The following is a 25,671-nucleotide window of genomic DNA, read 5'->3' as shown; positions in this document are numbered from 1 at the left end:
TTTTTTTTTCTGATAGGCTAAAGCCGGACTCAGCCCCTAACAAAAATCCAGCCAGCTAGACTAGACCCACTGCTAGACCCAACCCCGCCAAACCCCTCTATACAACTAATTAAATATAAACCTCTACTTCGGTGGGGATAAAACCCTAACTTTCTCCTTACTAGAGTTGATGGGATACCACTGAACTGTGCTCTTAGACCCATGTTCTAGTTATTTTAATAAAAACTAATTTCCAATTAAGGAAAAAAAAGACTTATTATCAATGTGGGTTGAAATATAAAATGGCACTCTAATCTCTGTGTAATTTTATACTATATCTTTCATTTCCTATTACCATCATCACCGAACACAACCTACACGACATCACGATCATCAAATAAATGTTGTGATTAGTAGAATCAACCAATAAAACATGTTACCAAGTGGGATATGTGATCTGGTATCTTTTCTCTCTGTAACTTTTGTAAACCCTAGCAGCCTGAGTCTTCCCCTACACAGATTGGCTCCATTAGAGTAGATCTGATTAGGGGAAGCTCAACCCATCCTTAATCTTCGATTAATCTTCTGTACTTTGCTTTCTCCAGCTTTTTATTTCAGTTTTTTTGGGTTGAATCTGATTGATTTAGATTCAAACTCATCTGTTTCTAGGTTTAGATCGATCAACTTTTTCCTTGTTTCCTTCTTCTGATTAATTCAAGGATGTTTCCCCTTGTTTTTATTTGAGGAACAAATACAAGAAATTTTAACATTTTTCTTTGATTTGGGTTTTTGTGGTTTGGATTTTTTGTTTGTTCTTCTTCATTCAGTTGAAGACCTGACCTGATGAAGGGGATGATAATGTTTATTTATGGTGAAAAATAAAATCCAGCAACACCAAGAGCATCATCAGATCTAACCAAGGAAGCTAATAAAACAACAACAGTAACTAGACCAAGATCATCAACAAATTCTTCAATCAATACAACTGCTACCAAGACTCCAAAGACGATTCGGTCCGATTCATACCACTGAAGACCTATTCAGAAGACCCATGTTACTTTGAATCCCGTTACTTTAATTTCTGTAAATACTGGTATTTTAAAAACCTTAGTTCATGGTACTTGAATGTACATATTCTTGAAAACATCTGGTTAGACTTGATCCAATCATTGCTTTGTTCAGTAATTCATATTGATTTTGTTTCAAAATCAATTTTGCCTTTTTATGTTACTTGGCCCTCTGGGAACTTCGAAATGGTACTAATGGTTGTAAGGATTGAACTGTTTAGGAACTGGTGGAGATACAATAGAGTTGATAAATGTAATATGATCTGGAAAATATGCTATAAGGTTTCCGATTTCCAAAATCGGTCTTTACAATATATCTGAGATTCGCCTTCTTTTATGAAAAAAAAGTGATCGAAGAAGGTAAGATTAATCCGAGAAAAATATCCTAGTGAAAGGACTGGCATTTTTTATTCTACTTGATTTCCCAACTATACTGAATTGCCATCACGGATACTTGTAGTTACTCAGCACTCACTTTTCTTCGTTTTATAATTGGTTTGAATTTTTATGCGGAAATTGCTAAGAATCAAAACTCTTATATATTATGATGGGATGAAACAAATTAAACAAATTAAAGATCAGATGAAATAGATTAAACCGTATAATCTAGATCAAAGCTCATTAAGAAAAAGATCAGATATTCGATGGAAAAACAGTTATTGGATTATAGGATTTTTAAAAAATATTTAATCACACCGTCTTGACCCAACAATCAATATTGATTGACCAAAGTCAGCTTTCCGCATAATCACCGGCTTTCCGTATAACAAAAATCATACGAAACCGTTTAATAGGTATATTCTACGGAAATTGTTTCCATAGGGATGTAAATAAAGACTTCGCATGGAATTCACCACGTTTTTTTTTATTAAATTGCTCCTTACATGATTAAATCTGATCAAATTAAGAATAATTCAGATATTAAAATGAAAAATTCTTTAGAAAAGGTTCAAAATTACTTTGACTCATTAATTTGAAGTTTTTGACACACGGAAAAATCTTTTTTACAAGATTCCCACGTTGTATCAAAGACGAAGAAAGATTAAAGAAAACAAAACTCTCGTTTTATTCAAATGACAACTTTTTGCCAGTTGTTTGCTCCGGAGTCCAAATTGTCCAATATTTTACCTAGCGCCATTAGGGGCTACCCTAAAAGAATTAGGGGCGAAACAAAAAGACAAAAAAGCTCATCCAAGCGTAAAATTAAGTCATCCCTTATCGTTGATTTTTCGAAATGATAACTATGCCCTACATAATCGGTAGATAAAACTACAATCGGTATTTTCGTTTGATGTATGTTGGTTTGTGTTATGAAAATTGTAATCGGTAGTTAAAAAGGTAGTATCATGATGTTCGTTATCTACCGATTGTGCTAGTAGTCCCAAATTAGAAATCTTCAAAAACCAATAGAATTTTGAGTTTCTCTATTTTCACAATCGGTAGACTCGTGATGTTTATTATCTAACGATTATACAATCGGTAGTCTCGTGATGTTCTTTATCTACCGATTATGGTTGTAGCCCCAAATTCAAAATTTTCAAAAACCAATGGAAGTTTGAGTTTCTCTATTTTCACAATCTGTAGACTCGCGTCGTTTATTATCTACAAATTATACAATCGGTAGTCTCGTGATGTTCTTTATCTACCGATTGTGGTTGTATCCCCAAATTCGAAATTTTTAATAACCAATGGAATTTTGAGTTTCTTTATTTTCACAATCGGTAGACTCGTGATGTTTATTATCTATCGATTACACAATCGGTATTCTCGTGATGTTCATTATCTACCGATTTTTCTAGTAGTCCCAAATTCGAAATTTTCAAAAACCAATGGAATTTTGAGTTTCTCTATTTTCACAATCGGTTAACTCGTGACATTTATTATCTACCGATTATACAATCAGTAGTCTCGTGATGTTTTTTATCAACCTATTATGGTTGTATCCCCAAATTCAAAATTTTCAAAAACCAATGGAATTTTGAGTTTCTCTATTTTCACAATCGGTAGACTCCTGACATTTATTATCTACCGATTATACAATCGGTATTCTCGTGATGTTCTTTATCTACCGATTGTGGTTGTAGCTCCAAATTCGAAATTTTCAATAACCAATGGAATTTTGAGTTTCTCTATTTTCACAATCGGTAGACTTGTGATGTTTATTATCTATCGATTATACAATCGGTAGTCTCGTGATGTTCATTATCTACCGATTGTTCTAGTAGTCTCAAATTCGAAATTTTCAAAAACCAATGGAATTTTGAGTTTCTCTATTTTCACAATCGGTAGACTCGTGACATTTATTATCTACCGATTATACAATCGGTAGTCTCGTGATGTTTTTTATCTAACGATTGTGGTTGTAGCCCCAAATTCAAAATTTTCAAAAACCAATGGAATTTTGAGTTTCTCTATTTTCACAATCGGTGGACTCCTGATGTTTATTATCTATCGATTATACAATCGGTATTCTCGTGATGTTCATTATCTACCGATTGTTATAGTAATCCCAAATTCGAAATTTTCAAAAACCAATGGAATTTTGAGTTTCTCTATTTTCACAATCAGTAGTCTCGTGATGTTTTTTATCTACCGATTGTGGTTGTAGCCCCAAATTCAAAATTTTCAAAAACCAATGGAATTTTGAGGTTCTCTATTTTCACAACTGGTAGACTCGTGATGTTTATTATCTACCGATTATACAATCGGTAGTCTCGTGATATTCTTTATCTATCGATTGTGGTTGTAGCCCCAAAATAAATTTTTTTAAAAACCAATGGAATTTTGAGTTTCTCTATTTTCACAATCGGTAGACTCATGACGTTTATTATCTACCGATTGTACAATCGGTAGTCTCGTGATGTTCTTTACCTACCGATTGTGGTTGTAGCCCCAAATTTGAAATTTTCAAAAACCAATGGAATTTTGAGTTTCTCTATTTTCACAATCGTGATGTTTATTATCTATCGATTATACAATCGGTAGTCTCGTGATGTTCATTATCTACTGATTGTTCTAGTATTCCCAAATTCGAAATTTTCAAAAACGAATGGAATTTTGATTTTCTCTATTTTCACAATCGTTAGACTCGTGACGTTTATTATCTACCGATTATACAATCGGTAGTCTCGTGACGTTCTTTATCTACCGAATGTGGTTGTAGCCTCAAATTCAAAATTTTCAAAAACTAATGGAATTTTGAGTTTCTCTATTTTCACAATCGGTAGACTCTTGATGTTTATTATCTACCGATTATACAATCGGTAGTCTCATGATGTTCATTATCTACCGATTGTTCTAGTACTCCCAAATTCTAAATTTTCAAAAACCAATGGAATTTTGAGTTTCTCTATTTTCATAATCGGTAGACTCGTGATGTTCATTATCTACCGATTGTGCTAGTAGTCCCGAATTCGAAAATTTCAAAAACGAATGGAATTTTGAATTTCTCTATTTTCACAATCGGTTGTTTCGTGATGTTTATTATCTATCGTGATGTTATTTATCTACTGATTGTGGTAGTAGCGAAAAATTCAAATTTTTCAAAACCAATCGAATTTTGAATTTCTCAAAGAAGAGAAGAACATAATCACAATTGGTAGATAAAAAAAAAATACTAAACTACCGATTATGAAGGGATATATAAGTATTTTCAACCTATTTTGTCTTATTCAGTCGCCCCTAATTTTTTCAGGGTCGCCCCTAATGACACCAGGATATTTTATTGGCATTATTGCCTACAATATTCTGTAGTTAGTGGAGTTGGAATTTTTAATTTTGTTTGTCTTATGAGTACTTTCTCAATATTTTCTTGTGAACATTTAAACAAGAAGATGAAATAGAAGTTTCATTTTGGTGTTATAGATGGAAAATTAAATCGGGAGGGAGTTTCCGAAGATTAAAATAAGGAGCTTTTGATTAAACAACACACAATCAGCAGAAGTCGCAACAAGGAAAATGAAGTCAACACATAATTTATTCCAACATCTATGGGTTTTCAGCAAAATATGTGTTTGAAAATCAGGGTAATAGAGGATGAAAACAAATGACGAAAAGAATATTGTATCACTAGAGTTTGAAGGCCTTGCGATTCTTTTCAGTAATTATTTCGACCCTTCCCAATAAATTGGCGAGTACAATCGGTCAGCGAAATATAGCTATCAGGATACATGAATCCCTAACAACGTTGTTGGATTCAAAGGTTGTGCTCCCTTGACCCAACCAAGAACACACTGTATTTGTTTCTGAAGATGCTTAGAGAGAAAGAGTTTTTGATGATTGAGATGGGAGAAAGCCTTCACTATTTAAAGAGGAATTCATGCCTTATGGAGATGGATTTTCATCTCCAACAAACACTTTCAATGGGCATCCATAAATGGTTTTTTACCCCCCCCCCCCCCCGGTTTGGAAAAAATGATACTCCCACCATGGTAGCGGTGTTCTAGGTACTTTTTTTTCCCTGATAGGCTAAAGTCGGACCCAGGCCCCTACCCAAAATCCAGCCAGCTGGACTAGACCCACTGCTAGACACAACCCTGCCAAACCCCTCTATAAAACTAATTAAATAAAAACCTCTACTACGGTGGGGATCGAACCCTGACTTTCTCCTTACTAGAGTTGAAGGGATACCACTGAGCTAAGCTCTTAGACCCATGTTCTAGTTATCTTGATAAAAACTAATTTCCAATTAAGAAAAAAAAAGGACTCATTATCAATGTGGGTTGGAATAGAAAATGTCACTCTAATCTCTGTGTAATTTTATACTATATCTTTCATTTCCTATTACCATCCTCACCGAACACAACCTACACGGCACCGCGATCATCAAATAAATGTTTTGCGATTATTAGAATCAACCAATTAAACATGTTACCAAGTGGGATCTGTGATCTGGGATCTTTTCTCTCTGCAAGTTTGGTAAACCCTAGCAGCCCGAGTCTTCCCCTGCTCAGATTGGCTCCATTAGAGAAGATCTGAGTAGGGGAAGCTCAACCCATCCTTAATCTTCCACTAATCTTCTGTACTTTGCTTTTTCCAGCTTTTTATTTCAGTTTTTTTTGGGTTGAATCTGATTGATTTAGATTCAAACTCATCTGTTTCTAGGTTTAGATCGATCAACTTTTTCCTTATTTTCTTATTCTGATTAATTCAAGGATTTTTCCCCTTGTTTTGATTTGAGGAACATATAAAAGAAATTTTAACTTTTTTCTTTGATTTGGGTTTTTGTGGTTTGGATTTTTTGTTTGTTCTTCTTCATTGAATTGAAGACCTGACCTGCTGAAGGGGATGATAATGTTTATTTATGGTGAAAAATCAAATCCAGCAATAATAAGAGCATCATTAGATCTAACCAAGGAAGCTAAGAAAACAACAACAGTAACTATACCAAGATCATCAACAAATTCTTCAATCAACCCAACTGCTACCAAGACTCCAAAGACGATTCGATCCGATTCAGACCACTGAAGACCTATTCAGAAGACCCATGTTACTTTGAATCCCGTTACATTAATTTCTGTAAATACTGGTATTTTAAAAACCTTAGTTCATGGTACTTGAATGTACATTTTCTTGAAAGCATCTCGTTGGACTTGATCCAATCACTGCTTTGTTCAGTGATTCATATTGATTTTGTTTCAAAATCAATTTGGCATGTTGATGTTACTTGGCCCTCTGGGAACTTTGAAATTGTACTAATGTTTGTAAGGATTGAACTTTTCAAGAACTGGTGGAGATACAATAGAGTTGATGAATGTAATATGATCTTGATAATATGCTGTAAGGTTTCCGATTTCCAAAATCGGTGTTTGCAATATATCTGAGGTTCGCCTTCTTTTATGAAAAAGAAAGTGATCGAAGAAGGTAAGATTAATCCGAGAAAAATATCCTAGTGAAAGGACTGATATTTTTTATTCTACTATGAGATTGATTACTTGATTCCCTACTAGACTGAATTGCCATCACGGATTCTTGTAGTTACTCAGCACTCACTTTTCTTCGTTTTACAATTGGTTTGAATTTTTATGAGGAAATTGCTAAGAATCAAAAATCTTATATCTTATGATGGGATGAAATAAATTAAATAAATTAAAGATCAGATGAAATAGATTAAACCGTATAATCTAGATCAAAGCTCATTAAGAAAAAGATCAGATATTCGATGGAAAAGCAGTTATTAGATTATAGGATTTTTTAAAAATATTTAATCGCACCCGTCTTGACCCAAAAATCAATATTGATTGACCAAAGTCAGCTTTCCGCATAATCACCGGCTTTCCGTATAACAAAAATCATACGAAACCGTTTAATAAGTATATTCTACGGAAATTGTTTCCATAGGGATGTAAAGAAAGACTTCGCGTGGAATTCACAACGTTTTTTTTATTAAATTGCTCCTTCCTTGATTAAATCTGATCAAATTAAGAATAATTCAGATGTTAAAATGAACATTTCTTTATAAAAGGTTCAAAATTACTTTGACTCGTTAATTTGAAGTTTTTGACACAGAAAAAAAATAAAATTACAAGATTCCCACGTTGCATCAAAGGCGAAGGAAGAATAAAGAAAACAAAACTCTCGTTTTATTCAAATGACAACTTTTTGCCAGTTGTTTGCTCGGGAGTCCAAATTGTCCAATATTTTACCTGGCGTCATTAGGGGCTACCCTAAAAGAATTAGGGGCGACAGAAAAAGACAAAAAAGGTCACCCAAGCATAAAATTAAGTCATCCCTTATCGTTGATTTTTCGAAATGATAACTATACCCTCCATAATTGGTAGATAAAACTAGAATCGGTAGTTTCGTTTGATGTATGTTGGTTTGTGTTACGAAAATTATAATCGGTAGTTAAAATGGTAGTCTCGTGATGTTCATTATCTACCAATTGTGCTAGTAGTCCCAAATTCGAAATTTTCAAAAACCAATGGAATTTTGAGTTTCTCTATTTTCACAATCGGTAGACTCGTGATGCTTATTATCTACCGATTATACAATCGGTAGTTTCGTGATATTCTTTATCTACCGATTGTGGTTGTAGCCCCAAATTCAAAATTTTCAAAAACCAATGGAATTTTAAGTTTCTCTATTTTCACAATCGGTAGACTCGTGACGTTTATTATCTACCGCGTGTACAATCAGTAGTCTCGTGATGTTCTTTATCTACCGATTGTGGTTGTAACCCCAAATTCGAAATTTTCAAAAACCAATGGAATTTTAAGTTTCTCTATTTTCACAATCGTGATGTTTATTATCTATTGATTATACAATCGGTAGTCTCATGATGTTCATTATCTACCGATTGTTCTAGTAATCCCAAATTCGAAATTTTCAAAAACCAATGGAATTTTGAGTTTCTCTATTTTCACAATTGGTAGACTCGTGACATTTATTATCTGCCGATTATACAATGGTAGTCTCGTTATGTTCTTTATCTACCGATTGTGGTTGTAGCCCCAAATTCAAAATTTTCAAAAACCAATGGAATTTTGAATTTCTCTATTTTACAATCGGTAGACTCGTGATGTTTATTATCTATCGATTATACAATCGATAGTCTCGTGATGTTCATTATCTACCGATTTTTCTAGTAATCCCAAATTCGAAATTTTCAAAAACCAATGGAATTTTGAGTTTCTCTATTTTCACAATCGGTAGACTCGTGACGTTTATTACCTACCGATTACACAATCGGTAGTATCGTGATGTTCTTTATCTACCGATTGTGGTTGTAGCCCCAAATTCAAAATTTTCAAAAACCAATGGAATTTTGAATTTCTGTATTTTACAATCGGTAGACTCGTGATGTTTATTATCTATCGATTATACAATCGATAGTCTCGTGATGTTCATTATCTACCGATTTTTCTAGTAATCCCAAATTCAAAATTTTCAAAAACCAATGGAATTTTGAGTTTCTCTATTTTCACAATCGGTAGACTCGTGACGTTTATTACCTACCGATTACACAATCGGTAGTCTCGTGATGTTCTTTATCTACCGATTGTGGTTGTAGCCCCAAATTCAAAATTTTCAAAAACCAATGGAATTTTGAGTTTCTAGATTTTCACAATCGGTAGACTCGTGATGTTTATTATCTACCGATTATACAATCGGTGGTCTCTTCATGTTCATTATCTACCGATTGTTTTAGTAATCCCAAATTCGAAATTTTCAAAAATCAATGGAATTTTGAGTTTATCTATTTTCACAATCGGTAGACTCGTGATGTTCATTATCTACCGATTGTGCTAGTAGTCCCAAATTCGAATATTTCAAAAACCAATGCAATTTTGAATTTCTCTATTTGCACAATTGGTTGTTTCGTGATGTTTATTACCTATCGTGATGTCATTTATCTACCGATTGTGGTAGTAGCCCAAAATTCAAAATTTTCAAAATCAATGGAATTTTGAATTTCTCAAAGAAGAGAAGAACATAGTCATAATTGATAGATAAAAACAAAAATACTAAACTACCGATTATAAAGGGACATATAAGTATTTTCAACCTATTTTATCTTATTCAGTCGTCCTTAATTCTTTCAGGGTCGTTCCTAATGACGCCAGGATATTTTATTGACATTATTGCCTACAATATTCTGTAGTTAGTGGAGTTGGCATTTGTAAATTTGTTTCTCTTATGAGTACTTTCTCAATATTTGCCTGTGAACATTTAAACAAAGAAGATGGAATAGAAGTTTCATTTTTGTGTTCCAGATGGAAAATTAAATCGTGAGGGAGTTTCCGAAGATTAAAATAAGGAGATTTTGATTAAACAACACACAATCAGCAGAAGCCGCAGCAAGGAAAAATGAATTTGGTGAGTCCCTAACAATCGATAGTCTTTTGATTAAACAACACACAATAGCGGTGTTCTAGTTAATTTTTTTTTTTTCTGATAGGCTAAAGACGGACTCAGCCCCTAACAAAAATCCAGCCAGCTAGACTAGACCCACTGCTAGACCCAACCCCGCCAAACCCCTCTATACAACTAATTAAATACAAACCTCTACTACGGTGGGGATCGAACCCTGAGTTTCTCCTTACTAGAGTTGATGGGATACCACTGATCTATGCTCTCAGATCCATGTTCTAGTTATTTTGATAAAAATTAATTTCCAATTAAGAAAAAAAAAAGACTAATTATCAATGTGGGTTGAAATAGAAAATGACACTCTAATATCTGTGTAATTTTATACTATATCTTTCATTTCCTATTACCATCGTCACTGAACACAACCTACACGGCACCGTGATCATTCAAATAAATTTTGTGATTAGTAGAATCAACCGGGAGGGGCTACGCCTCTCCGGACCCTCCGGACAGCGGCAAAAATATTAAAAATATCCAACAATATATACCATTCAATGCAGATCCATCATCAACTGACTCTTATTCACTTGGTGAGATCATTTACACAATCCCCTTAGGTGGGTTGTTAGATGTGCAACATGATATGGAAGCATTGATGAAATTTGATGGTCAGTACTGGAAAAATCTAGTATTTGATCCAAGAATGGGAAAAACTATTTGGCGTTATGGATCTGGTATTTGGTCAAAAAAAGAATGAGTTTTGCCAGAGATTGATTCTGATCATATTGTCAGTGCATTTGAACTTGAAGGTATCTCTAATCTTTTCTGGGTGAAAGATTTGGCAAAAGAGTAGTAGAAAAGGAAAATAAGGCCGACCGTCCTATAATGTTGTGTTGGGCTCAAATTGAGACCACTTTACTTGTTTGTCAGTTTCATTGTGAAACCTATTTTGAGGCATATTGAATTTTTTTGAGGCATACTAAGTAACGTCAAAATAGGGTCATTAAATAAAAAACAACATCACCCCTTATCCATCCCTTTTGATAATGGCATAACTATCTTGCTTAATTAGTATTAACGATTATTAGTTAGGAATTTTAAGGATTGATTAAAAATTAAATTATTAATGGTGAATTAGTAGAAAATTAAATTTATGTGAGAGAGTTGGGGTTTTTGAGAGGAAGAAGAAGAAGAAATGAAAAAAAAACTTGGATTTTGAATTTCGAGATTTTAGTGATTAGAATTGACCAAAATGTGTGATTCAAATCAGAGGTAGACTTCTATACGAGGTTTAATTTCTTTTTATAAGTTGAATCTTTAAAACTCAGATCTACTGACCAGAAGAACAGTTCGGCTGATAACTTATCAGCCGAACTTCACTCTGTAACTGACGAATTTAGGTTCGGCTAATTCGAACAAAATCTAGAAAAGTCGCATTAGCCGAACATAGTGTTTCTCTAAATCATACATTAGGTTCGGCTCAAAATTGATACTCCAAGATCAGCCGAACTGATCTTTTGAAAACCTTAATTTCATCTTTGAAATCATATTCTATCGATCAAACGAAATAAAATCAATCAAAATCAAGATGAGTTTGTTACACATATATTCTAAAATACATCTAAGAGAAATTGAGATTTGGATTTCGCACTCCAACATCGCTCACTACGATTCGTGTTTGCTTTGCTTGATCAATTTCTTGATTGAATTGGAGTCCAAGATGTTTAAGTTTAAAGTTTATTTTGATTTTTGATTTTAGGTTTTTGAGGATGACGGCGCTCTAGTAATTTAAATTGTTGATACATAGGTAATTGCACTACCTTTAGACACCCCTTATAAACTCACCCTAGATGGTATAATGAATGAGTATGCCTCAAAAAAATTGAGTATGCCTAAAAACAGGTTTCCTCATTGTGGGTGTATAATGGGCAAATGTGCTTGTTTTCCAGTCCCCCGTTGGAGTTCCTCTTAGAAAAGAAGCATTGGTCTTTTCCGTCAATGTTAACTTGGGTGAGAGAGAAATCAAAGGTCTATATGCAACATCAAAATCGATTTTCCTGACAGGGAAACGGAGAATCCTTTTTTAGAGGTACGCACAGATAACACCAAAATCGATTCCGCTGCTGATAAGGAAATGGAGTTCTGTCACTTTACTGATGTATATATATTTCATTTGTCCACGAGAAATTACATATTTTCTTAATGAAGTACAACAATAAAATAAAACTTTACAATACTAGACCATATGGCACAATCATCCACATTGGTGTCCAGGAGTAGTCCTGTCATCATACAACAAAGTCAAGTTTCATGAGGTGACTTATTAGTCATTAGAGACTTTCCTAATACCAAGTTTTTTTTTGAGGAGAAAGGTTGAATATATTAGAAAAAATGTAACAAGCCAAAATGCCCCCATTTTGAGACATTTTAAACAATTACATTCTATCAAGCATAACCTTCCAGTGAGTAACTAAGTCTCTAAAATTGTAATACCCAAACCAATTCTGGTTGAACCCCAGATGAAGATTAACAACTTTCCTTCATTGATGACTTCTTCTGATGTCTTTGGTCGTTTATGAGCCATGACCCTCCTGTTCCTCTCATTCCAAATGGCCCAGACAATAGCAAAAGGAATAAGAGGCCAAATTTTCCTGCCTCTGTGTCTGCTCCTTCTGAATTACCATGCTTCTAAGAGACTAATAATGCTACTTGCCTGAGCCCATCTGACATTGTAACCCCAAATGAAATAATTCCATATTATATGAGTAAACTCACAATGCAACAAAAGGTGGTTAACTGATTCTTGTTGCAGGTTACAAAGAGAACATATGGGATTTTGAAATGTGCATCCTCTATACTGAAGGTTGTCTGCTGTGTCAATAGCATTTTGAGCAGCTGAACACATTAGCATCTGCACTTTAGGTGGAACAAAGTTGATCCAAATGCAGTTCACAGGAAGCATCACAGGGTCTGCTGGAAGTTGTTGAATCAAACTGTTATAACAAGTTTTGACCTTGAGGCCATCCACCAAAGTGCATAGAACCTCATCTTCTGCATTTTCGTCTAGTGAAGGAGGACTTCTAATATGGGCAAACAAAGTTAACATTTCAGGCATTTCTTCCTGAGTCAGATTTCTTCTGAATTTTAGATTCCAAGCAGCATTTGCAATCACCTCCAGTATAGATGCATTCTTCTGTGTAGATATTTTGTAGATGTTGGGAAATTTGTGCTTTAAAGCTTGATTGCCTAGCCATTTGTCCCACCAAAACAGAACTGCATCCCCCTTTTTGACTTGAGTGACTGATATATCTTCCACCAAAATTTTCTGCTTCTGGATTCCTTTCCATATGCCTCTTCCTTGAGGTTTGTTAGAATCCTTCACCCAAAGATGCTCTGACTTTGCCCTCATCTTTTCTTGTATAATTCTTCTCCAAAGAAGTTGCTTTTCTTTGAAGTATCTCCATGTCCAGTTAGAGAGAAGAGCTTTATTTGTGAGCTTGAGGTTTCTGATGCCCAAGCCACCCATTTTCCTTGGTTTACAGATTCTATGCCATGCAATCCAGTTTATTTTCCTTGCATTAGTTGAGGAACCCCAAAAGAAATTCCTCATAATCTGATCCAACTTCTTCTCCACACTCACAGGCATAGGGAAAATGGACATGAAGTAAATTGGTAAGCTAGACAGAGTTGCTTTGATGAGAACTACTCTACCTGCTTTGTTGAAAAATCTCCTCTTCCATGGAGCTAATTTCTTTTAAATTTTTTCAATAATGACATCCCAAATTGCTGTGCTTCTAGCTGCTGCTCCAATTGGAATACCCAGATATTTGAGAGGAAATTTTTCTATTTTGCAGCTGAGTATATCTGCGACAGCATCTACTTTGTGATCTGCACCAATGCTGATGACAACAGTCTTGCTAAGATTGACACTCAAACCTGTAATTGCTTCAAAAATTTGCAGAATGAGGACAAGATTTTCAGCTTTTTCTTCTTTGGCATCCAGAAAGACTAGAGTGTCGTCAGCAAACTGTAGATGAGAGACCTTGATAGAATAGACTGAAAAACCTGAAATCATGTTTAGATGTATTGTATTCTTTATTAGTTTTGAGAAGATTTCAGCCACTAAGTTAATATGATCCAGTTTTACGAGAGGATTTGTCCTAGTCGTTAGCTTTTCCATCCAAAGATGGTTAAAAGGTCAATCTCATACCATGACTTAATCGATACATATTTGTAGTCGATTATATCGTGGATAGGAAAAAATGACTTTTTATAAAATCTAAGTTTCTTTCTTTTTAAAATTCATTACAAAGAGGGTGCGTCGAGAAACTGGAGGGGATCCTATCTTAGTTTTCACCAACATCCCAAAGCATATCTTAGGAGTAGAGATCCGACAGTGATACAAATACGTTAAAATGATTGTTGGCCATCAGGAGCAATTCATAATAAAGAGAAAGATTAAATGTCAGAAACAGAAATAAATACCTGAAAAATGATTGAACTAATTGTAGTCTTGGGAGAGCCTGTAGACTTGTGCTTCTCAAATGGAACACATACAACGATATGTACTTATAACATAGTTCCATGGAGTTTTATGATGAATTTGATATTGGACAAGGTGTGGTGTACAAATCTAGAATCTAGAAGATAATAAGATCATTTTAAAGAGAAACATTTGCAACTAGTAGCATCTTTCCTAGTTTCGCCTACCTTTATGAACTCCGTTACGACAGTAGATATTTTAGTTTTTTAGGAAGAGGAATTATCCTATGATGCTTCACCTAATGTTGAACAAGCTCCTTCTATGTGACATATTTCTGTGCCGCATTATCAAAGTACTTTGATATACTCATGCATACACCTTCTGTCCAAGTTATATATAAATGGCAACATGAATACTTTTGTCCAACTAGAACAAATAAAAATGCGGCACAAGAAAATAAAAGTAGAAAATCAAAGCTTTGTTAGTTTCACCATGGTATTTTTCTTTTGCAGCAGACGTGCCCTTCCTTTGAAAATGGTTCTGCTCGTTTCCGACGGCGTAAATCTACGAGGGTCAGGTCTTTTTGGTGGTTTTTTTTTCCAACTCTGCACAAAATTGTTGTTTTTACTTTTTATTCACCTCGTCTAAACTCTTCGAATTTGACAGCCAATTTAGATCATAAATATTAAAATAAAAAAAAATGACAATATTTCTTTTCCAGAAATAACGAGGGTAATATCGCCTTGTAAAGAAATGAGTGTTGTTAACGTGTGATTCATTCGCGATAAAAGTCTCCCATGTTGGATTCCACGTTGCATCAAAGAAAAATTAAAATGTAATTAACGATTCCCATGGTGCATTAAAGAAAGATTCGCATGTTGTAATTTATTTCATTAATTAATGAAAAAAAAACAAAGCTCTCGGTTATGGAAATGACAACTTTTTTGCGGGTTAGTAGTCATGGAGTCCAATATCTTATTGTCATTATTGCCATGTCTTACCTACAATATTCTGTACTTAGTGGAGTTGGCATTTGTTTGTCTTATGAGCACTTTCTCAGTCTTTTCCTTGGAACAGCTAAAGAAAGAAAGAAAGAAGATGGAATAGAAAATCAAATTGTGGGGGAGTTTCCAGTGATTGAATCAGGAGCTTTTGATTAAACAACACATATCATCATCAGCAGCAAGGAAAAATGAGTTCTTCTCAACCAGCTGATGAAACTTGTAAAAGTCAACACATAACTTATTCTAACATCTATGGATTTTCAGCAAAATATGTACCGTTCAACGCAGATCCATCCTCAACTGAATCTTATTCACTTGATGAGATCATTTATACAAGTGCCTCAGGCGGTTTGCTAGATGTGCAACATGATATGGAAGCATTGAAGAAATTTGATGGTCAGTACTGGAAAAATCTATTTGATTCAAGAACAGGTAAAACCACTTGGCCTTATGGATCTGGTGTTTGGTCAAAAAAAGAATGGGTTTTGCCAGAGATTGATTCTGAGCATATTGTTAGTGCTTTTGAAGGTAATTCTAATCTTTCCTGGGCTGAAAGATTTGGCAAAACTGTATTAGGTATGAATGATTTGTGGGTCAAACAATGTGGTATTTCACATACCGGTAGTTTCAAAGATTTGGGTATGACTGTTTTGGTTAGCCAAGTTAATCGATTGCGAAAACTAGGTAAGCAGCCGGTTGTTGGCGTCGGTTGTGCGTCGACTGGTGATACGTCTGCTGCGTTATCAGCTTATTGTGCTGCAGCAGGTATACCGGCCATTGTTTTTTTACCTGCTAATAAGATTTCAATGGCTCAGTTAGTTCAGCCAATTGCTAATGGTGCAAAAGTCTTGAGTTTGGATACTGATTTTGATGGTTGTATGCAATTGATACGCGAAGTTACGGCTGAATTGCCGATTTATTTAGCTAATTCTTTGAATAGTTTGAGAATTGAAGGGCAGAAAACTGCTGCAATTGAGATACTGCAACAGTTTAATTGGCAAGTGCCGGATTGGGTTATTGTGCCTGGTGGGAATTTGGGGAATATTTATGCTTTCTACAAAGGGTTTCATATGTGCAAGGAGTTAGGACTTGTGGACCGATTACCGCGTCTTGTTTGTGCTCAAGCTGCGAATGCTAATCCGTTGTATTTGCATTACAAATCTGGGTGGGATAGTGAATATACACCTGTCAGAGCCAAGACTACATTTGCATCTGCAATTCAGATTGGTGATCCAGTTTCTATTGATAGAGCTGTTTTTGCTTTGAAAAATTGTGATGGGATTGTTGAGGAAGCGACCGAGGAGGAATTAATGGATGCAATGTCTCAGGCAGATCTTACTGGAATGTTTGTTTGTCCTCAAACTGGTGTTGCACTCTCTGCATTGACTAAGCTTAGAAACAAGGGAGTTATTGCACCGACTGATCGGACAGTTGTGGTTAGTACTGCTCATGGATTGAAGTTTGCACAAGCCAAGATTGATTACCACTCGAAAACAATTCCAGATATGGCTTCCCGATTTGCTAACCCACCTATAGAAGTGAAGGCCGAGTTCGCAGCCGTTATGGATGTCCTGCAGAATGAAGTGTTGAGTGACTAGCATTAAAAACAGTTCTTGTGGTTTTGACTGCCTGAATGTTTGGTTTTATGCAATTTTATCTTTTACTTGTATGCATTATGGTTTTTGTTGAATCAAAAGGCTGAACAGCGTCAGAGGCAAAGGCAAAGGAAAAACATCCATCTATTTGAGTACTAGCCATCAAAAACTTGTTGCAGACCGTTCAATGTACACAACATTTGTAAAACGCAGATGCATCATCTGTTTGCACATCCGTGAGATATTTCTTCTAAATTTTACACATAAGTACCAGTGTTGAGTGAAACTAGGCTTTCAGTGTAATTCTGAATATCACTCCGCTGCCATGGTTGTTTTGTTTCTCGAGCAATTGCACGCACCGTATCATATAGAAGTAAACATCCGTGAAAAGACTCGAACAGAAGAATCTCACCATTTTTGAAAGTCCACAAAAGCCTCAAATAAAGGTTCACACTGATAATTCTATCAGTGGTAATGACATAACGTTTAGTCCACAATTCCCGAACTTCACAGTTCACCCATATCTCCACACGAACCCCAATTACTTGCACAAGTACAATAAGACATTCATTTAACACTCCCAGATTCATAATGCAATATTCATTCTCTTTAGTTTCTTTTGGTAGTTGCAATTCTACGAATTTCCAGTTGAATTTGGAGTTTGTCCATGCATTTGATTTTAACGTATAGACAAGCATTGAAAGATGTCCATTACTGCTTGCTAATGGCATTTACCAATATGTAATCATCAGCCTTATAATCATAACCAAAAGTACAGACATCAATATGGTCATCCGGTGGATTAGGTATTGTTCTGTACTCTCTAGTTGCTGGGTTCCAAAGACAAACGAATCCTGATCTAGCAAAAGTACTAACCAATAAGCAAACTAAACCATCACAACACCCCGACATATTCGTAAGATTTGAACGGGTAATCTAATTCAACAAAACTGTGATTAAAAACTTCTGTAGGAGATGATGATGATAATAATCAATCATAACTCATGGAGGACAACGCGAAAATTTCCCTTTGTTTTTTAGATTTAACTATGAGACTGAGATTGAGATCTCTCTGGACAGAAAGATTAAGGTGGGATTTAACAAAAGTAGGATCAGAAATAAGAAAAAACCAAGTTTTGCAAACGGACTTACATGTAAGCAGTGATTTTACTGGTAACCTGCATATAAGTAATAATTTCACTGGTAACCTTGAAAGGATGTCTTGGTGAAGATCTCTTGGAAGGCTCGAGAAAGACATTGTGGTTCATTTGCTTTTCTTACTAGGGTTTTCTGTTTTTAGCTCGGGAAACTATTATATATAATCCTCGGACGTAAATACCTTTGTAATGTTATCTCTCTTGTATTCCAAGCAAGGCCGGACATTGATGATGTCGGAGGCTGGCGGTAGGGTTAGAACTTGGGTTGTTTGGTTGGGTTAGAAAGTTAAGCCGAGCAGTGCCGGCCCTGATTTTTTGGTGCCCCAAAGAGGACTTTCAAAAAGATACCCCATACAGAGTGGAATTTTTTTTCCAAGTAAGTTCCTTCGAAATCTGATTTACAAAATGGTAGTGTTATGGCCATGGATCAAATACTTTGTTAGTACTTCATATGTCATGAATGTAAACTGGTACTAGGTTGCATATGCTAATCTTGATTCATTAAGGTATTTGGTCGAACACTTTATGTTCACGGTTTTCTTTGTCTAAGCAAGATAACTGATGAACGGATATGATGGCGCATCCTGATTTTCGAATACAAAAAGAATGCATAAAACCAGCTTTGTGCTAATGTAACTATAAATTAGAACACAACAAATCCCATGAACACAAAGTTACAGACCATGCCAATTTCTTATAAATATCACTCAAAAAGAATCAAGTTTATAAAGCATAGTTTGGATAAATTCGGAAGTGATACACCCACGAGGTTTTCTCCCGAGAAAAAATCCCGATCAGGGATCGTGTGATCTGGGACACCTCTCTGTAAATGGTGTTATGGTGGGACCCAGTGTTTGTTTCGGTTGGGATTATGGATCGGGAGAAAACCTCAGTAAGGTAGCATTTTCGAATACATTAGCCAACATAAATGACGTTCTGGATTATTTTGGGGAAAGCTTAATTTACGATTGTAAAATGATTAGTTATATAATTTTCAATAATAAATGTTCTATTGATATTTCATAATAAATATTTTTTTAATTAATCACGTTGATACAGTACATAAAAAGATTATTTTATATTAAATCAGTTGACACTGATGGTGGTTGTGATGGTGGGATGACGTGGTGGATCGGCAGTGGGGATAATAGTGGTGGATGTTGGTGAGAATGGTAGAGTGATGACGTTAATGGTGTTGATGGTGGAAGAAATTGTGGAATTGGGATGAGAAAGGTGCCCTAAGGTAAATAAATTACTTAGTTACCCTTGGCTAATTATTTAATTATTTACTTGATATTAGTTTTTAAATTTGTTTTTCTTTTATTTTTTCTTTTTTTTTAATTGAAAATAAATATTAAAGGACAGATTTTATAGGGTGAAGATAAATCAATAGTTGTGGTTTAAAATTTGTCGGGGTCGGGACAGGAAAACTGATGAAAAACCTATAAAAAGAAAAATTGATTATATACAAGGCAACATGCAAATCAATTGTAGTTGATTTAGTTTCTCATATCTCTTTTTATTTCCATTTTTTGTAATGATTTTTGTTTCCGCCAGAAATGTAACTGTAACATTAGAATACCGAAAGCAATTTAAGTTTATATAAATGAATCTTCAGATAAGAAATGTGTTCAATTAACTCGATTACGATATAAAAAAAAACATGACAATTAGAAAGAAAAAACTAGCCCAATTTTTGTTTAGTGATTGTATCAATATATATAAAGGGTGGGTGGGAATGCCGATGAATTTTGTTGCATCTGGTGAAAGTAGTGGTGGTGGAAAAAGTAATGGTAATGCGTGGTTTAGGAGGTAGTGCGATATCAAAAAATGTTTATTTGGTATTGTTATGAGTATATAATATTATATTATAGAAATTGTGGTTGACTTTCTTTTCTTTTTTGGTCAATCAACAAATTTCAATTTAATCAAATCAAAACGTGATTACACGATCGCTTATAAGAAAAACAAAAACATCAAAGTACAAGATAATAAAAACTATAATACAAATGAGATATCAATTACAAGTAAATCGCGAAGAGAAAGAGCCATATACCGTAAAGATACCCAATTTTTGTAAATGTAGTAGGGAAGGATGATGGTATAATCCGGAATCGATTCCAACCATTAATCTGATTTTCTTCTTCTTCGTTAAGAGATACTCTTATAAGAAATGAGTTATTTTCCCAAATTCTTGTAGATCCAAAAGAGCCCTAAATCCCTTGGATTTAATATGGATTCTAAGCAATACCGTGTTGGATTGTTGATGTTCTTGAATTGAGAATAACAAGCCACGAACAACGATCAAGGTTTGAATAAGTAGCCTTAAAAGCAAAGAGAAACTCGCCCCATATGGCGAAGAAGAATCGTTCTAAATAACGAAGAATCATATCAAATGACATCATAAACAAATAAAAACTACTTTTATTCGATTAAAACTTAAAAAGAAAAAGAAATCTTGCTCTGGTTTGGTCCAAAAAAAAAAAAATTTTGAGCAAGAGATTAATGGAGATTAAGATTTTTTCTTAGAGAGAAGTGGAAAGGAGAGGAAAGATAAAGAAAAGACAAGAGCTCGTGGTTGGCTTTTTTTTAGCATGTTAAAATAAGCTTGGTTAGAATATATTTAAAAGAATAACAATTACAAAGCAAGGAGTATTGTATCGATAATTTTATATATTAAAAACAAATAAATGTTATGGGTCAAAATTGACATATGAAAAATATTATTTATTATGGAAGCCGTGTCGTTATGACACGGGCCAAGTTCTAGTTTACTGGTAGATCAAAATAAAAAGCATGAAATTATAGGGAAAGATTTTTACTTTGCTGATAAAAAAAACTCAGTTTTTAATCGATGGAAATTCTACTTTGCTGATTAAAAAAAATAAATAGATGATAACATAATTTGACAATTACAAACAACTAATCAAATATTTGAAGTTTAAATATACATAATCTATTTTTATGATTGAATTGGAGGTTTAGTTTTACTTGCCTTAAAAATGGTGGCTCAAGTGGAAGTGTAGGGTAAGAAGCTGGAACCAGATGGAAGAAGGGGATGAATGTTCCCAAATATAGACTAGATTTTTATATATTTAGTTTTAAACCATTAAAATAACTCTTCGTTTAACATATGTTCCTAATATTTTAATATTTTTTTAATTTGTAATCATGATTTAGCCATTCATTGTTATTTTTAGCATAAAACCGACCAGATAAAAACCAATTCTGATGCCATGTTCGGTGCTGCCCCAAAGTCAACTTTCGTTGCCTTTCTTCAAGGACGGCCCGGAAGCCTAGCAGACCAGAGCTAAAATTGTTTTCCAGATTTCCCATGGAACACATGGAGGTACCACCCAAGATATATTTTTCGGGTCCCAGGGTTCCTCGGGTTGACTAAAGTTTGACTAGAAATAAAAGAAGTGACAAATTTCTATCTACTTCTATTATTTTTACTTGGTTATCTATCTACCTATTTATTGTTGCATTCAATAGGATAAAATTAACTCTAAACTCCTATTTCAATCATTGAAACATTCTTAGAAGACGACAATGACTGTGTCACACAAACCATTAGCTTATAAGCAATTTTCAAGTGATCGAATGATCAATATGAAACTTTCCAAGTCGATATCAAATGGCTGTCTCACACAAATTATGTAAGATGTTTCAAGGAAATTTCCACATGATCATCTTTTGAAATATATTGTTTCCAACTAAACATGTCAAGAATAATGATGAACATAGCTAAAGAAAAAAGTTACCAACACATATTTCGAGAAATAGATAAGCGAGTTAAACTCAGCTCGAAATCTCAAATGTGTATAATGTGAAAGTCTATATAGTCATACGACTTTGTAGAATATACTTATAAGTGATAGATAAGTTTTAGTCTCCACATACCTTTTGTTGATGAAGTTCCTCCGAGTTCTTCAGTAGATCTTCGTCTTCGGTTGTAAGCGCGTGAAGTGTAAAGCTCAACTACATAGACAATAGTATTGATCAACTAAATTTGATAAACAAGATTGAGATAGAAACGCTTGCCATTTCGACCGAGCAGTACTCTAACAGTCTTCCCCTTTGTTAATTTTAGTGACAAAACTATTAATACATATGGATTACAAAATAAATAAACTTTGTAGCTACTCATCCAACATGCATGATTTCCTTGGCTCTTCAACATTCCTTGAATTCTTCGCCGCTCTAAGTACTCCAGTGATTTTGAACGTGGTCAACTCATCATCATTGTTGTTGAATATCTGTAGCCATAACAATAAGAAAATAATTGTTCTGGATTATTGTTATACAGTTTCATAGTATTAATTACACAACATCAAAGTCCAATTGCACCACAACTTTGACAATAATACTATGGTGATATGTATCACTTCCCCTTAGTCAATACCTCATCTCACAATGAAAACCATTCCCCCTTACTTAATGATCCATAAACCATATGTATATAGTGTGAACTACAAATAATTCTCCCCAATTTTGTCAATATAAATTGGCAAAGGTACGAAAGCTATGGGATCATAATGAAATTCTCATAGAGATACTTCATGACTAAAAGAGAACATATCAACTTTGTTTCGATGATTTCACATAGTCGAAACTTAGTGTATTCACCAAGGAGTTAATAAAGATATAAGATAACTCCTACAATATTCCACAGCCGCACTCCCCCACAAAGATTTGGCAATTAAGCACAAGTTCAATAAGAACTCTCCCACATAAAATTTCATTTCGACAACAAGAGCGAACTTACTTTTACAAGAAAAGAAGGATTTCTATGGACATTATCAAATTACATGAAACATGAATTTGTGTCCAGAAAACTCGAATAAATTAACCACAAGAAAATCTCAAGGATAATTTAATGGAAAACGCTCAACATAAGAAAACTTACAGAGCCGTACAATACTTTCACATAAAAGTGGATCAGGGAAAGATCAATACTGCGGAATATTCAAAAGTTCATTATATTTTCCATCAGTATTTGCACAATGACACAATAGACTTAACTTTTGAGCATATATGAGAAATTCATAGTTCAGGAACGTAAACACACATATCTGATAACATATTTTTGCAATATATAAAACCAATAAAGATTAATAATGCAAATCATTTTTCAAATAACTTAGAATTTAAATAAATAAATCTAAAAATATTGCAAGATGAAAATCCGTTGGCAATATCTATGTGTAATCACAATATTTGATATACCAAATTGTTTCTACCGTGTATAAAATACACAAAAAGCCCGCTAGTCAAAGCCCATTTAGCCCGTGAAAGAAGATTCCAGAAGCCTTGTTGCCCAAGTTGCTTGCATATAAAGTGTGTAGCAGAATTAGGGTTACAAGTACCATATAAATACATGTATCCTAAACCCTAAAGGGAGATTGAATCCTAAGTCAGCTAACCATTCCCAATTGTATTATGATCATCAATAAAAACACTCCCTATGGAATTCTTCCGTGGATGTAGGCAACACTTGCCGAACCACGTTAAATCTTTGTCTTCTCTATTTATTCTTCAATTCGATTCTTAACCCTAATTTCAAAACAAAAAATCAAATCAATCGTGTTTAGTGCCTAAAAGTAATTTTGGGTACAAACATCGATGCCGATTAAGGGGAGGCGAGAAAAGAGATCATGTTCTCCCAATAAGATAGTAGCGGATTCGGTTGGCCAGTTTGTGGTAACACGGAAGTTCAAGCAAAAACCTACGTTCTCTGTTTGTATTCCTAATGGTGGAAGGAGTAACACACACGGGAAGATGAAATTGTGCAGCAAAGCCTCGCAACCATGAGGTGGTAATCAAATACAGACGTATTAACCATAATCATACAATCAACAATCTGGGTTTGCATATCTTTAATCCTTTTTACTTATTTTCATTATACACGTACGTGTATCCTATGGGATAACCAACTAATCTTGGTACGTGACATGACTGTTCTTGTGCAAATATCCAAACGGCAAGGACAATAATGACGACTTATTTATGCCTTAACTTTTAAACTTTTTATTCTGTAATTTGTAGTTTTCCTTAACATTTAGGATCTATAGATTACGGTCAATATATAAACCTTGCTTAGTTTGGCCTTCAAGCAATTGACTTAAGATCTTTGAGTTAATGTTTCATCTTTTCATATTTCTTGCTGCTAACAACGCATCTTCAATGCGGATAAGTACACGCGTTCCTAATTGCAGTTGTGGTGGTTCTGGTTCTAATCAAAGCCTCTCCCAAGCAGCACAAAAAGCTTCATAAGGAATCTGTGTGACTTCCACTAAAGCATTAATTAAGGGTCAAAAATGGCACAGGGCCTTTGTGCCTACAGATGGCACTCGTTGTTAACGATGCTGGCCCAAGTGATGATAAACCTATGTTGTCGACGACCAAATTTGATAAGGAAGCATTATACTTGTTGGCTGTAAGGAAACCAAAGCAACTGATACAAGACGGAGACCCACGGCTGTGAGGCCTAACAACGCCAAACCTACTATACGACCCTTACATGTGACAATTCGAGCTCAGCTGTTTGGGTGATCAACACGCAACGCAAAGCAGGCCGCATTCTGCAACATCGCCAACTCTACTGTTCGGGGAGCATATATCGTAGAACAACGCACCTTTCCAGTCTTGCAGCAACGAAGACCCACGGAAGGCAAGATTACTTCTCGCATTGCATACTTGACGTTGTCACAGCTACTACTAAAAAAAAGAAGCTACTTACTCCATCAAGACCTTTTGATCCAATATTTGTGGCTTCCTTAGAGATTAATTCTTGACGTTTGATGAATAGTTCGAGTTCAAAGTCAGGATATGTTAATTTCCTTACCACACAACTCCGTGTAGTTCAATGGTGATTACCCTGCCGTATAACTATCCATCGGCATAAGATAAACTATGGGACAAGTTTGATTTCTTCATCTCAACTCAGAGCGCGCAACTAGTTCAGGAAATCTGATTAGCCACTCAACAAAAAGCACATAAGTTCAATGACGGAAACAAGTTTCTGAAGAAAAGAAACGAGTTCCTCTCTCTGGCAGAGGCATACATCAAAGATGGAGGTCAAGTTGCATCGAAAAACTCACTACGCCGACTGCCTTGATATGCGCTAAAAACAAATACACCCATACGTGCTCACCAGTCACCAGGACGAGGAGAGGAATCGCTAGACTCCAACCCCAGATGCAGAAATCAGTCTCCATGCATGTGCCGCGTTGCAGCCGGCCTAATTGTAGGAACTTGATAGAACCATGTGGTGAAACTCAGATGAGAATATCAGATTTGTTGAGTTGGACATCGACGCTAACTGCGAGGTTGCACCAACAAACTCAATTTGCTGGTTGTTTTGAAAAGCGTAGGACGATTGCGCTTGTATGTGATTCACAACTAAAAAGAGATCATTAACAATAGTAACGATGTGACCTGCTCACATTATTCATCTCTTCCACCCCGGCAATACTGGTTTGCACGTCCTTTTCTTCCTTTTCTATTATCGGCTTTATCTTGATGATACACATATGCATCTGGTACCAAAAATTTGGTTCATGTCCTGCCTTT

At 34.9% G+C, this 25,671-nt stretch overlaps 1 protein-coding gene across 1 annotated transcript; it reads left to right on the top strand.

The window, feature by feature from the left end:
• The first annotated feature begins 15,350 nt into the window (after positions 1-15,350).
• On the top strand, positions 15,351-17,035 carry LOC113303185 (threonine synthase, chloroplastic-like). The gene has a single exon (XM_026552212.1). The coding sequence runs from the start codon at positions 15,533-15,535 to the stop codon at positions 16,940-16,942; it is 1,410 nt and encodes a 469-aa protein (XP_026407997.1). The 5' UTR covers positions 15,351-15,532; the 3' UTR covers positions 16,943-17,035.
• The last annotated feature ends 8,636 nt before the right edge of the window (positions 17,036-25,671 follow it).

Source organism: Papaver somniferum, chromosome 8 (assembly GCF_003573695.1).
Source record: "Papaver somniferum cultivar HN1 chromosome 8, ASM357369v1, whole genome shotgun sequence".
Lineage (NCBI taxonomy): Eukaryota > Viridiplantae > Streptophyta > Magnoliopsida > Ranunculales > Papaveraceae > Papaver > Papaver somniferum.
Note: the sequence above shows the minus strand (reverse complement) of the source record. Positions and strands in the feature narration are given on the sequence as shown.